This window comes from Triturus cristatus, chromosome 3_1 (assembly GCF_964204655.1).
Source record: "Triturus cristatus chromosome 3_1, aTriCri1.1, whole genome shotgun sequence".
NCBI lineage: Eukaryota > Metazoa > Chordata > Amphibia > Caudata > Salamandridae > Triturus > Triturus cristatus.
In genome coordinates, this window is record NC_140583.1 from 748742337 (window position 1) to 748756768 (window position 14432).

Here is a 14432-nt window from a genome sequence, read left to right on the forward strand (position 1 = left end):
CGAATGGGCATATCTAATGGCGGTTCTCAAGAAGTTGGGCTTCGGCCCTAACTTCATTGGTTGGGTAAAGCTTCTCAATGTAGATCCATTGACCCAAGTGGTAGTCAACAATAAGATATCTGATGCATTCATCCTTAGCAGGGGAACTCGGCAAGGCAGTCCACTCTCGCCCTTGCTCTTCGCTCTTTCCCTCGAGCCTCTCGTGGCTTGGATGTGAAAAGACCCTTCCATCAGGGGACTTAAGTGGGCGGAAGGGTGGGAAGACCGCTTCTCCCTATACGCAGACAACATCCTTTTATATCTCGCCTCCCCCAGAGGTCACTGCGAGTCGTTCTTGATATCTTTACCAACTTTGGGAGAAACTCTGGTTATAGAATTAACTGGAGCAAGTCGCTGTTGTACGTTCTGCATGGAGAGCCCCCTTCCCCACCATGGGGCTGCCCCATACTAGTAGCACCAGAGGGATTTAAATACTTGGGCATTTTTATTACAACCGATGCCAAACTTTGCTATGAGCGTAATCTTCTCCCCCATTACAGAGGTTCAGGCAAGACGCCGCAACTTGGAAGACGCTGCCGTTGTCACTATTAAGATGTGCAGCACTTTTCAAGATGATGACCCTTCCGCGCTTCCTATACGCCCTGCAGAACTTCCCTGACCTGGTTCCGAATAGGTTCTTCAATGACATCGAGAGCATCCAGAGGGACTTATTATGAGACGGTAGACCGTGTATAGTACTACACAAACTCACACTCGGATGGTACGACGGAGACATAGGGCTCCCTGACATCAAAAAATACTACTGGGCGGCCCATCTTGCAGCCGTGAATCACTGCACTTATCGTGTCGGGGATGACCCAGGATACAGAATGGACAGATGGCTACTCCCCAGGGGCAACTTTAGCAGAGCGCTCTATTCCAGACCCAACAGGTACTCACTAACGGGACCCACAAAACACTCAGTCCAACTCTGGCACATGGTTAACAGAAGACTAGGTTGGGCCCAAAAGCTCACACTCACCACTCCATTATGGGACGCTGAACAACTTGGCTCCCTCGGGAGGACAAGAGGTTTTGTCAAATGGCATCTTAATGGGCTATCCCGAATCGGGGGATCTCTGGGGGACAGATGGGGTGGTTTCATTTTACTCACTGCAACAAACGCACAAGTTAGCGGATAAGGAGTATTTCAGATATATGCAAGTCAGACACTCCCTCCAGACTAACCTCCCACAGGGTCTTTCCCACCAGAATCCTCTCCCCTGGAGGACAGACTGCTTGATGGATACCTGCCACACAAGGCCATCTCCCTCACGTACAAAAAACTAATTAACAATACACCGGATCCCCTTGTGTCATTGAGGGAGCGATGGGAGAGGGATGGGCTAGAACTAGACAATGAAGAATGGTAGGAGGCGGTGTCCTCCCGTAGGGAAGTCACTATTTCATGTAGACTGCGACCCGTCCAACTTAAAATTTTACACAGGATCTATATCTCTGGTCCCAGACTGGTACACACGGGTAGGGCTAGTGACTGGCTATGTAGGAGACAATGTGAACTTGAGGGCTCCTTTATGCATATTATATACCGCCAAACTCGTTATCAGGCTCATAGTGGTATCCATAGAGTCAAAAGGTCAACAACCACTGCACTACGGTTCAATCCTTTTTTTGGAGTGCTACTACAGTAATGAACTCTTTGCTTCCGAGCTTAAGTGCCATTACCTCACTGCCTGTCTTGAAGTCCCAACTGCTAGTCCTCATCTTTGAAAGACATATCAATTATTTCCCTTCTCGTAACCAGCCCTTTTCGGGCTTTAGTTTTGCACCGTGCCTTCTTCTGCGGCTCACCCATCTCTATTGATACTGTAACATACTGTTTTTTCTGATTAACCAATAAGTAATGCTTGTGGCATCTATCACTCCAATGTAATGCTCTACTTCTATCGTAAAGCATTCCAACACCCCCCACAATTTCCCTGTGATTTAAAATCGCACAATTAAATAAAAGAAACAAATTATTTGAACAAAACCACACCATTAATTCACCCCTTAGGTTGCTTCCCTCTAAACCCCAACACCAACCATAGTATTTGCCATCTCATGTTAAGTTGTAATTTTGTTCTCACAAACTAAGGATACAAATTAGTGAAATGTTAAACACACATAGGTACTATAGATTTGAAAACAAAAATAGGCCCGGCAACTGGCAGAACCCTGCCTTGTGTTTATGAGGCAAAAAATGAGAAATAAATAGGTTGAGTTTTGAACTTTCTCTAAGACAACTTAAATATTACGGGGCAGATTTCCAAGCCCCTTGCGCTGCCAGTACGTCACTTTTTGTGATGCACAGGCAGCACATTTCTCTGCCCCATATTTACAAGGACAGGAAAAGTCACTCTGCGTGGCTTTTCCTGTCCTTGTAAATACGGCCCCTTTACATGCAGCACTTTGCGTGACAGGGATGGTCCATGGGTGTTGCTGTGGGTGTTCACACACAACGCCCATGGAACCAGACACATTTCCAGAATTACGAGGAATTGTAAACCTGGAAATGAGTCATTATGCTACGCCAGGGTGGCGTAGCGAGGCGCAACGAGGAGAAATGTTTTCATTTCTTCACGTTTATTTCTTCTTTCAATGCGTGCTGCATTCTACAGCAGTGCGCATTGAAAGAGGAAAATGCCTGTAGTGATTGTTTTTGTGCAGGAAGGTGCCCCTTCCTGCACAAAAACAATCTCCCCATGATGCGGGCATCCTTGCACCATGGTGCAAGGGTGCCTGCGCCAGCGCATGGCAGCTGTTTGTGCACCAGCGCAGGGGAGAGCACAGGAATGCAATATATCATCGCAAATATGTCGCATTCCTGTTCTCTGAAAGTGCTGCAGCGTGGCGCAGCCAAAGGGCTTGCAGTGCCGCGCTGCGGCACTTTCTTGTAAACCTGCCTCTACCTACTTAGCTAACATCACAAAGTGAATTCTGCGAAAATGCCAAATAATAAGTACCTTTTTATAGGACTTAATCACACTCTTTTCAATAGATGAAAAGATTAGTGAGGGTTGCAAACATCAGAACGGGAGCTTGTTCCACTAAAACACTGCATAATTACCTGGGAGTTACATTTAGAGATGTGTTGCTACTGGTAATGCTAAATTATTCTACCTTGTAAAAAGCGTTCGGATTTACAACACTGTGGCATTTAGCGAAGGGCCCTTTTCGGTCTTTAAGTAGCTTGCACCACTGCTGGGCATATTGCTCTGTGGAGAAAAAGAAAGATTTTTTTTCATTATACATTGTAAGCTCTTAAGGATATACACATTAGAAAGAAAACATCAGCAAAGTATTTTTTTTGTTGCACCATCCAGACTTCTCTGTAGCATAGCACAATATGCATTTAAGAGAAAAGCTTTAGAATATATAATAATAATCTACTGCTCCATATACATCATTTTTATTATCGCCTACCTTTAATTGCTATTGCAACATTATACTATTAGTTCTCACAACGTGCATTTAGAGGCAAACCTGTTTTTCTCATGAGTAGCAGGAGCCAAATTAGCTCTGAAACTTCAGGAGTTTGGACACGCTGATGATTCTTGTCCCATGCCAAATATGCAAGGTCGTAGCTTGGTCAGAAGATTGGTGGGGGATAAGCGTCAAACAATCACGGTGGATTATAATGTTAAAATATGTTATGCGACACACAGAAAGCACGAGAGGAGCTTAAGAAACAGTGTACAGCTTGGTAGGACTGCTAAGTGAGAGAAAACACAATATTTCGTAAAATAAGCAATATTTTTTAGGTGTCAAATTAGAGGGAGAGATTGTGCATGCGTTTGTATCTGTGTGTTTGTAAAAATTCCTGGTGAAACCAGAAAAGCACCTCATTATACCCGACTGAATGCACCTGTACGCAACTAATTATTAGAAAAAACATGGAATCGGTCTCGCCTTTGAGACCTTATATGTATTTAGCTATGCAGCACATTGGCCTGGGTGCTGAAACATCCACCGTTTTTAGGTCGAGGACTACCGGTCTGCCGAAAGGCAGAACCGGAAGTCGGAGATTAAATGACTTGGAGAAGAGGGGCTTGAAGCCGCCCCTCTTCTCCCCTGTTCTCCATTGGCTGGCCTCGTAAATGCTGGCCAGCCACTGGAGAAGAGGTCAGTCACTCCGATTAGGCCCCGTCCTTTTCGGATCGGGGGCGTGTTTTTTGCGAGAAGTCTCAAGGAGGAGACAACAGCAAAACACGCCCCCGAATCCGAAAAGGACGCTGCGTTTGTGCTTGCCTCTCCCGCTTTCATCACATTGTTTGCAAAGTGGAAGTTTCAGAAATGTTGAAGATGTGGGCATGTAAATCGGCGATCGCTGCACTGTAAAATAATTGGCATCGCTTTCATCACATTGTTTGCAAAGTGGAAGTTTCAGAAATGTTGAAGATGTGGGCATGTAAATCGGCGATCGCTGCACTGTAAAATAATTGGCATCGAAAAGATTAGAAAAGCGCTACACGAATGTCAATACCAGATTAATTTCAACTATCTTGAAAACAATGTACGCACACAGAAGAAAAGCCCCCTCTTGTGTTCAAACATGGAATATCACACAGCTAACTGCAAAACCCACGCAGCATTTCGTTCTGCACACTAACACAAGGGCACATGACATTTTACAAAACGTCTGCATTCCGCACTGGCCACATACAGTTCTCTGGAAATAACAAAGTGACACATGAGCAAACAAAGGGCCCCCCGGCGCCAACAGAATTAGCTTCCCTGTTAACCCTTTTGGACGTTGATGTTCGATATTTTACAAACATCCGGACCTTCGCAATGACCAAGCATCTTTGCACAGCCCAATAATTATTTAGAAGACCTTAAATTGCACTTTGCTGGAAGAAGGCACAGGTGCAACGAGTCAAATTTCATTTGGAGGGAGGGCTAGAAACAACACCCGTCTATCGTACCCGAAAAGGCTTTGGTATGCGTTTCATCAAAACACCGTAAAGGCGTTTAATGCTATACACTTAACGGTTCCTTGAATGTGTAGAAGGGGAAAAGTCTGACGGTGTACGTGTGCCTAATACCCACTGGTCTTGCGGTACTGTAAACCCCACACCCTGGCAAGGCCCATGAAATGTGCCTCGGTGCAACCCGCTATGGGCAGAGAAGGGCCATGTGGTCTGCAGGGCAGCATGGACCTAAGACTCCCGCCAGCCTATTACCGCGCCCCAGCCGGTCCCGGAGACAGGATCCGGACTCCCGGCCCCCACTGAGTACCTGGAAACAAACCAGCCTAGTCTGATGCTCAGACACAGCTGTGACAGCTCACAGGTAGACGCAGCGCCTCGAAGCACGTGGAAAGCACTGGACGGAATGCACATGGATCCTGTGAGTTTACACAGGATCTGAGGTGGAGCATGCGTGTGACTGTGAAAGGATCAATACTTGGCGCCTGGCCTTCCAGCAGAAGGGGGCCTAGAGGCCCAAAGGTGCAGCGCCTCGAAGTGTCAACGCTTAAAGAAAGAGACGCGATATTACCGTGGGGCAAGGGCGCAGATCTGTTTTTGAACCCGCTCCTTGGAGCCCAAGAACTGTCCACGGGCACAGACAGGGTACCTGGCACCAAGCACTGGCAGCTCCAAGCATCAGTGTCCTCCATACTGTGCAGCCACACAAACATCCTCTGATTTCCACTCTGCTGTTTCCCCGCAAAGTTGGGCACAGGATAACCCCGTCTCAACAGAGGGCATCAGACCAGCCAAAGCCGGAAGTAAATACTGTTTCCAAACCTCAGCTCTCCTCCGGGGACCCACTCCGACGGCCAGCAACGGACGTCACCTGCACCCCAAAGCATCACAGGATGCGCCCGAGCAGGTGCACCCCCACCGCGCTGTGCCCGGGTACAGCGCCTGCATGGCGCGGGTCGCCTCTGGGCGCTCAGTCCATGAACTGACCCCAAGCACGGCCGGCCCCTCGCAGCCTCGGCAGAGGGCTCCGGCCTGTCCCCTCTCCAGCTGACTTCTGCCAGATTTCTTTCTGCCTGAACGTGCTCACTTCCTCCTATTCAATTCCACAAGAGCTCCGCTGCGCCGCTTCCTGTTTCACTGTTTGTGGGGGGCGGGAGGGGAGGCAAAGAGGAACAGGGGGTGGGGGAGAAGGAAAGACGGCGGAAGGCGTGAATTAGGACACAGAAGTGCCCTGGGAAATATGTGAGCAACATTGGAATTCAGTGTTTCCAAGCCGGTATGGCCGTTCTGCTCACTGGTGACTAGCTCTCAATGCGCCAAAGTAGCAATAAACAAGCATTTACAATGCAATGGTCTCGGCATTGGTAAAGTTAGAGCTATTGGCATTGCTCATGACATTATTTTTGTTTATGTGTTTGTTTTTAAAACATTTAAAGAAACGGCATTGTCATGAGCAATGCCAATAGCTCTAACGTTAACAATGCCGAGACCGTTGCATTGTAAATGCTTGTTTAACATGGAGGGACAGTAAGCACCAAACTGCGTGACTCGCCAGGTATGTGAACACTTGGACAGAAGTATTGCCTTTTAGGAGAAAATGGTATAGCCCAAGGCTCTGTTTTTATGAGAGGGTTTTTAACCGGGCCTTCGGTGGTCATATCACTGAAAATACAAGATTTGAAAAAAAATATTATTGTCTACTGGTGGTCGTGGAAGACAATTTCTATGGACTGAAAGCTAGAGAATGCTAAAGTGATTCTGGTATTTTACTGACCTCTGCTGGTCATTTTCTATCAAGAAAGTTAAATAGAGGCGGTTGCCAGAAAAAAGAACGTCCCTCAGCAGAAAGCAATTCTGGTATTTTACTGACCTCCATTGGTCGTTTTCTATCAATACAGTTAAATAGAGGCATTTGAACAGAAAAAAAGTCCCTAAGTGGAAGCAGACAAGTCCTAGGGCTGATCTCCAGAGCCCACAAAGTACATACACATATAAGTGTATACTAAAGTATATACAAGAGGTCTCGAATACTTGACCTAAAAAACCTATTGGTTGCTTCATTTTACAGCAGGACCAGGAGAAGCAAGCAGAGTTCCTGCACACAACAACACTGCCGACTGGTCCCCCTGCCCAAAGCCGACAGTCACAGAAAAGGGTCAGGCTGCATTTTATATGGTGACCTGTGCATTATAATAAACGGTGCCCAATGTTGAGGAACATCTACCTCTCAAACACTCAGTGGTAAGCCACCTCAGGGATTGCCATGAGCCAAGTATACCAGACCGAGGAAGGCAGGCAAGTTCCACACCCGACAGGCATCCAGTTCTCCCGGCCAGCACAATAACTCTGTCTTTGAAGACACATTTATTTAATTAAACAAACTGCATAACTGAGGGCTTGCTGTCCACCGATACTGGTGGCTTGTGTCTTTACCTGGGAAAAGCTATAAGTCTGCCCTGTTCTGTGACTCTTCCATATAGGAGCAAAATGAAGAACTACAGGCAAGAGAGTCCTGAGTTAATAGAGCTAAACTAAATGGATATGCTTGCATTGAACCTGCCCTTATAAAAGACACTGCACAACATCACCCTTACTTTTAAATCACTGCTTGTACAGCTCGACTTACATACCATAAATGCCTGCCAACAAAGCAGCCAGGCAACTATCTTTTTCAGAAGCAATTCATGCAAGAACTAAAGGGGATTGAAACATACATCAACACGGTGGAACAATCCTCCTCAGAAACCATCCTCAAATTGAAAAACATGCATTCTGAAATGTTCGGCCTCAAGACAACTGGATGCCTCTGAAAAGCAGATGGTGAATCTAGAAAAGAAGGTACTAGAGACTCTGGGTTGGGGCACAGACCTATGGCATTGCAGGAAAAAAGTTTCAAAACTCGGGGGAAGGAGTAGAAGATATAACATCCTCCTAAATGGCCAACTGGAATCCTAAGAGGGAGATACCATGCTTGCATTTTTATCCTCCTACTTCCCTAAACTGCTGAATATTGATGTTGGCTCCTCCATAGAGTTCCAGAGAGCCCACAGAATGAAAAGTTGAAGTTACACCCCAGTTGACTGTCCTTGACTAATCACTATGTGCCTGCTTTACCACCAACATGAACAAATGATTCTTCAGGCATCTAAGCAACAGGACCTATCATACCTATAATGATGCGGGAACTCTCCTGAGCCGCTGATTCCTCGCTGGACACCCACCTTATACAGGAACCCAAACCTAAACAGTGAGGCTTTATGTTCAGCCTCTTTGACCCAGCTATGATGCTGGCCATGCTTGATGGCAAGATGAGGGAGTCTCAAGACCCAAAGGAATTAGAGGATCTGCTTCAAACTTGAGTTTTCCTCTTGCTCTTTCTTGTTTGTGCTGCTGTTAACTGTTCTCGCTTTGCTGCTTGGCCCTGCCTCCACTTCGCTCTAGTGCGTTTTGCAGTGAGCGTAGGTTTTTAACTTGGTTCCCTTTCAGCTGTTTTCCTGTCACGTAGCTGCAGACTTCTACTTGTTTCACTACCAGCCTTTTTAGCCACTAGTTGCACGTCTGCATGTTGCAGGGGGCTGAAACTTCACACTCTCAGCTTCTCCCCTCTTACCTGGGCACTTGCAGAGCGGCGCGTTGCTCTCTTCACCGGCTCCACGTCCATCAATGAAGTCACAATCTCCTCATGGTGTGGTGGCCATTTTGGATTTCCCAGGGTGGACACTTACGGGCGACATCTTGGGTCGACAGTTTAATTGTCCGCCTGACCTCAAGAACCCTATTTATTGGCTGCCGGGTGGGAAAGGCGTGCCTAAGGCATGTCTGTCTGTGCCCGTCCGCGTCTGGATCGTGGCCAGCGCCAGATGTGGGTCCCGTGCTCTACATGCCACAGGAATCAAGCTATCCTGGCTGAAGAGGGGTGAAACCCCGAAACCGGTCCTAGGATGCTTGTTTCCAGTCCAGGGAGGACCTGGCTTGGCAGTTCGGGCTGGACTGTTCCCATGAGGCACAGGGTCAAGACTGATTTGCATATGGCTGGGTTCAAACTGGAACGGCATGGTGAGTAAAAAAACGATGAATTTAGGCCCAGATCTCTGTACTGAGGTGAATGTATGACATTGTTCTGCATTCTGTCCATCAACTGTTGTTTTTGCATTTGTCATCCTGAGTGGGAAGGGTATGCCCAGACATGGGTCCCGTGCTCTCCATGCCACTGGAATCAAGCTATCCTGGCTGAAGAGGGGTGAAACCCCGAAACCGGTCCTAGGATGCTTGTTTCCAGTCCAGGGAGGACTTGGCTTGGCAGTTCGGGCTGGATTGTTCCAATGAGGCACAGGGTTAAGACTGATTTGTATATGGCTGCGTTCAAACTGGAACGGCATGGTGAGCAAAAAAAATGATGGATTTAGGCCCAGATCTTTGTACTGGGGTGAATGTCTGACATTGTTCTGCATTCTGTCCATCAACTGTTTTTGCGTTTGTCACCCGAGTGGGAAGGGTGTGCCCAGACGTGGGTCCCGTTCTCTCCATGCCACTGGAATCAAGCTATCCTGGCTGAAGAGGGGTGAAACCCCGAAATCGGTCTTAGGATGCTTGTTTCCAGTCCAGGGAGGACCTGGCTTGGCAGTTCGGATTGGACTGTTCCCATGAGGCACAGGGTCAAGACTGATTTGCATATGGCTGGGTTCAAACTGGAACGGCATGGTGAGCAAAACAATGATGGATTTAGGCCCAGATCTCTGTACTGGGGTGAATGTTCCTAAAGTAAACTTGGTTAAAAGATAGCTCTAATCCCGATATCTTCCTGGCTATTCCTGGGGGTTTTCGGGTGGTTACCTCCAACTAGGCGGGCAGAGTGAGGGGTGGGCTTGCTTTAGTTCTGAGAGACAAATGGGAAATCTCAAGCAAGAGAATAGATGGCTCTGGGATGATCGAGGCCCTGTCTTTCTCCATTAAAACTTCTCCGGCATCATCCTTAGCAGGGTTGCTGGTTTATAGACCTCCGGATACTCTCTCCAGCCACCTGCTTGAACTGTATGGTACTATTGCAGACCTGTGTCTTTGTTGTCCTCGGAGACTTTAGTGTCCATATGGACAACAGTAACTGCAAATATCAAAAAAGGGGAGAAAATGGACCACTTGTCCTGTGTAACCAAGGTCTTAATTAACGTGGGAAACCATCGCTAAAAAACCCTCATATACGTACACAAGCAATGGGCGGTATATGTTGATTCTCCGCCTCCGTGTACCGTAACAGCATGATCATTGGGTCTTTTCCTTTGTCAATATGCTGACCTCCACATGGAGGAAGACCAACTGGTTTTGCAGTAGTGGCCAGAAATAAAAAGAGGGCGTGCTCGTGCTCAAGATGTGTGAAATTAAGAATAAAATTCCCTATATCAAATCTCGTGTCCTTTATTCTTGAGATTGGTGATGTGGGAAATTAAAAACGTAGTCATGTGTGTTTAGACCTAGTTATTGGTCCATCGCACTGGTGATGGTCAACATGTTTCAGCCTCTTGGGATCTCTAGAGGCTTTCGTCAGGACCGGAAATTCTTAAGAGCACATTATAGCCCTTGTAGTGATGGGGTGGGTATATTGTACTCACCGCCCTTATTTTCAGAGGTCAGATCTGTACTATCTGTACCTGTAAGGAAAAATGTACGTGATGTCAAAATAACAACAACTTGACTGTTAGACATTCAACGTAATCTATGCTCTGACGGTAGTCATTTATATTGGTCCCCATAAATCCATATTAGGATGGGGACAAGTTGGCGTATTGTTGGCGCTCGTTATATTAATGTTGGACTGAACGTGAGGGAGAAGGAAGGGCAGGTTTGTAAAAACTCTTTCTATCGGATTTGTCAAAAGTTTAGACTCTTTAGACCATGTTTATATATTCAAAAAGGTATCGTGTCAAGATACACGTGGTTATGCAATAACATTTTTTGATTTTTTTGATGTCTGTCGTCTATTTGTTAGACGCTATGGAGGAATGGTAAGCCTTCTGTTGTGCGACCCGCTTTGTGTATTGATTGTTTAAGAAAGGGAGTAACAAGTTCCTTTCATGTGCGCCTCTCATTGGGTAGTGAAGATAGTACATGTATAGTTATTAAGGAGCCACGTTCGTTGACGCTTATAGTAGTGGATGCGGTGTTTATTTAATACTACTTACTCAAAAATATTTACAAAATAATGAGAGAACAGGATCGTGGTCTTCAGTAACTGCTCCTTGGCCTCTCAGTTGGCAGATACTCATAGTGGCATGATTCTAGCTCAGAAAGTGTGCGCTCCCACCCATAAGGCTTGACACACACTGGATTGCATTTTTACTAATGATCCCACTCTGACGGTGGTGACTCCAGTCCCTCTTACTTGGTCAGACCAATCATTAGTTCCTTTTAGCTGGACTTCCCATACATGGCTAAATAAAGGATGTAAATTCACTGTAAAATATCTTGACACTTGACAGATGTTTTATGTTGAGTGGCACGCTATGTATCAGAGTTGTCCTAACTCTTTAAATACCTGGCCGTGATGTACACGGCAACATTGCGTTTTATGCATTGGCTTTATTCTTTTATATTACCATTTTATGTTGCTGCCACCTTTACGGACATGATTGTCTAAATAAAGTGTTAATCTATCTATGTATCATAGTACAGAAGAACAACGTGGACCATAAACTACCACATTACCAAATATACAAAGTGGAAACATTATGGGGTAAATGTTAAATTAAAGAGCAGATATAGAAAGGATGGCAATTAGCCTGTCAGACTAAAACCACTAATCTGTTTCTCTTAGAACAGATGTCAAATTTGGTGGGACGTTTCCCACCGAATTGTCAACAAGGTTTTTTTAGGAGTGAATGGAATATTCCATATTGCCCATGGAATTGGTGGAATTTTGTGACTCCACATTACTTTTGTAATGGCAAGTTCCAGCCAAGTTCCGCAAATTGCAGCATGGTGGAGTTTTTTCTCAAGTGCAGCTCCAGAGTGGTAAATTGGCGAATGAGATTTGGCATCTGCTAGCTCAATTTCTAGTCGCTAGGAGGACATCTGGCAAGATTTTTCAAACGTGAGCAGTCGCAACCCTTCGCGGTCAGAATGCAGCTGCTTGAGTAGAAAATCTACTCAAGTGGCAGCAGAATCCTAGTGAGTAGCTGCGCCATCTGGCACACCGCTTGGTGCCATTCATGATGATCTTTCAGTGCAGGATGCACTACCGGCACAAAATCACAGCACAATATATCTACTTCTGCCTGTTAGTGGAACTCCACAGAATTTCGCTGAGTTTTATGCAACTCTGCAGAATCTTGTGGAGTCAAATTCCTTGAGTTCTGCTCATCCCTACCTTTTTTATATACACCTTAGACAATGGATTCTGATGATATGCAGCCTGTCTGGCAGAAGCCAGTGTGAACACCTTATTTATGGTAATAATGATCCTTCCACATAATTTAAGTCAAGTTTAATGGTTGAATGACCTAATATTGTGCGTCTCCTAGAAAAGGTCGTTGTACGATGCTTTACAGGCAGACGTGAATGCAAGAGGTGCTTAAATCGCTCTCTGAGCTTTGTGACACACAAAGATTCAAAGATACCCGGATGGATAAATGTCTATAAAGTGTTTATAGGTTGTACCTATCTTTCTTCTGCTAACTCCTATCTTCTCTTTCTTTACATCTTATTTAATCTGTTCTTCTTTCAAGTCTCCTGTTAGTATCTGCTACTCATTGTAACATAAATGGAGCCTAATTGCCTATTATGCAGATAGTCCATACCCAAAATTACAAGCAGTTGTGTACACCAATATACAAAAGAAAATGTACTTTTAATCAGTATACAAAATGGTGAGGAATGGCATTCTGCTTGATTGTGTCCACAAAGAGACAAGAATTTCCACTGTATCTTTCCACAAACAAGCGCAGGTATCAAAGAATTGATAAGAAAGAATTTTCCGGCTGTCTTGACATTCAGCCAAGTTAGCATCCTTGTTAGACAAGGCATAAGCAATTAACATGAAGTAAAACCTTTCAAATCAAATTTAGGGCAATTGAAAATATTTATGATCATAAACAACAATGGGTATCAGTTTGGGGCATCGTTTTTCAGACCAAGACTGGAAGGAACCAGACACTATCAGTTCAGCAAGGACATACTAATTATTATTTACTCTCTATAAAAATGTGCAACATCATATAATATAACTTCAGGTTCTTACCAACTCCTGTATTCACGGCACATGGATCCTTAAAGCTGATCGGAACATCTGGGCAGCTAGAGTGGGTCTTCCATGAATTGGCAGCAGCAGCTGCAGTTGCTTCCTTTATACCCTTCTTGCATTTAAAGTCATCACTCTGGTAATCATTTAAGTTTCCACAAAGACCTATATGAAGAAACAAGGAAGGGTAAAAGTCTTGTCACATCTTAAGAGAAGGGTCATTTATCCAGAAATGTTGTGGTTCTTACCACTGGTTGACCCCTTGTAGGACGGATCTAGAGATATGTAGATCATCATTATTGGTGAGTGGTCTATCTGCAGCTGGATACCGCTTGTTGTGTACAAAATGATGGAGGAAGTGGAAGTTTTGAAGATGGTCATATTGCCTGTGAAGAAACAATGAGAATCAAGATTGCTGAATGAAAAGGAAATTATTTCAGCATCAGTCTCTAGTACCTAGCTATGGATTTAAGTTTTAAGGCGGGCAAATCCTGGAAAAATAACAATCTACATGTACTGATATGCAAATTAGATTGAAAATATGGATATTAGTATTCAAGGTGCAAATGTAAATCATGCAGAATGATGTAACCAAATTTCATCAACAGTATTGCAATCGGTAATGTGACCAGATAGCTTATTGACAATTAAATGACTTCCAAAGATCCTGGGATGGTAACACACAGATAATGTAGGAAACTGGGTTTTTATTTGAAAGGGGTGATAGCTCCACTCAAATAATGAACACTATCCTTGTCAGGTTGAGCCACAAAGAAGTCACCAAATTAACCTGTGGTTAACTCTCTGGTAGCTTGGTGAAAAAGTAGTCAGGCTTAACTTGGAGAAAATGTGTAAAGTATTTATGCAACTCACAAACATTAATAAATTAAAACTTAACACAAGAAAAATCCCAAGTGAATTTGGAAAAATACATTTTAATACATAAAATTACACGAATATGAATTTAATTCATTCAGTAGAACCACAGTTCTACATTTTTTATTTTAATAGTGACAAATAGCACCTAAAAGATAAAAGGACCAACCGTGGGTATCTGGTCGTGCAAGACCAGTTCAAAGTTGAAAGTTAAGGCCGACTGGGAAGGAGAGCAGGTTGGATAAAAGGGGTGTCCGATCTGACGACGCGTTATTGAAGATGGAAAGCCACTGGTCTAAGCTTGGTAAAACCATTGATGAAGGCAGGAAAAATCTCAGAGCAGGAGAAGCTGGTTT

General features: G+C 44.8%; 1 protein-coding gene across 1 annotated transcript in view; it reads right to left on the reverse strand.

Annotated features, from left to right (window-relative positions):
- The window catches only part of LOC146860913 (mucin-5B-like), a 307179-nt gene extending 293598 nt beyond the window's left edge, over positions 1 to 13581 (reverse strand). Inside the window, exons 1-3 of the mRNA XM_085646181.1 lie at positions 13449 to 13581; positions 13201 to 13365; positions 3163 to 3257 (exon numbers count right to left, since the gene is read on the reverse strand). Coding sequence (XP_085502307.1) covers positions 3163 to 3257; positions 13201 to 13365; positions 13449 to 13581 — 393 coding nt within the window. The remainder of the gene's footprint in view (positions 1 to 3162; positions 3258 to 13200; positions 13366 to 13448) is intronic.
- Between the last annotated feature and the right edge of the window lie 851 nt (positions 13582 to 14432).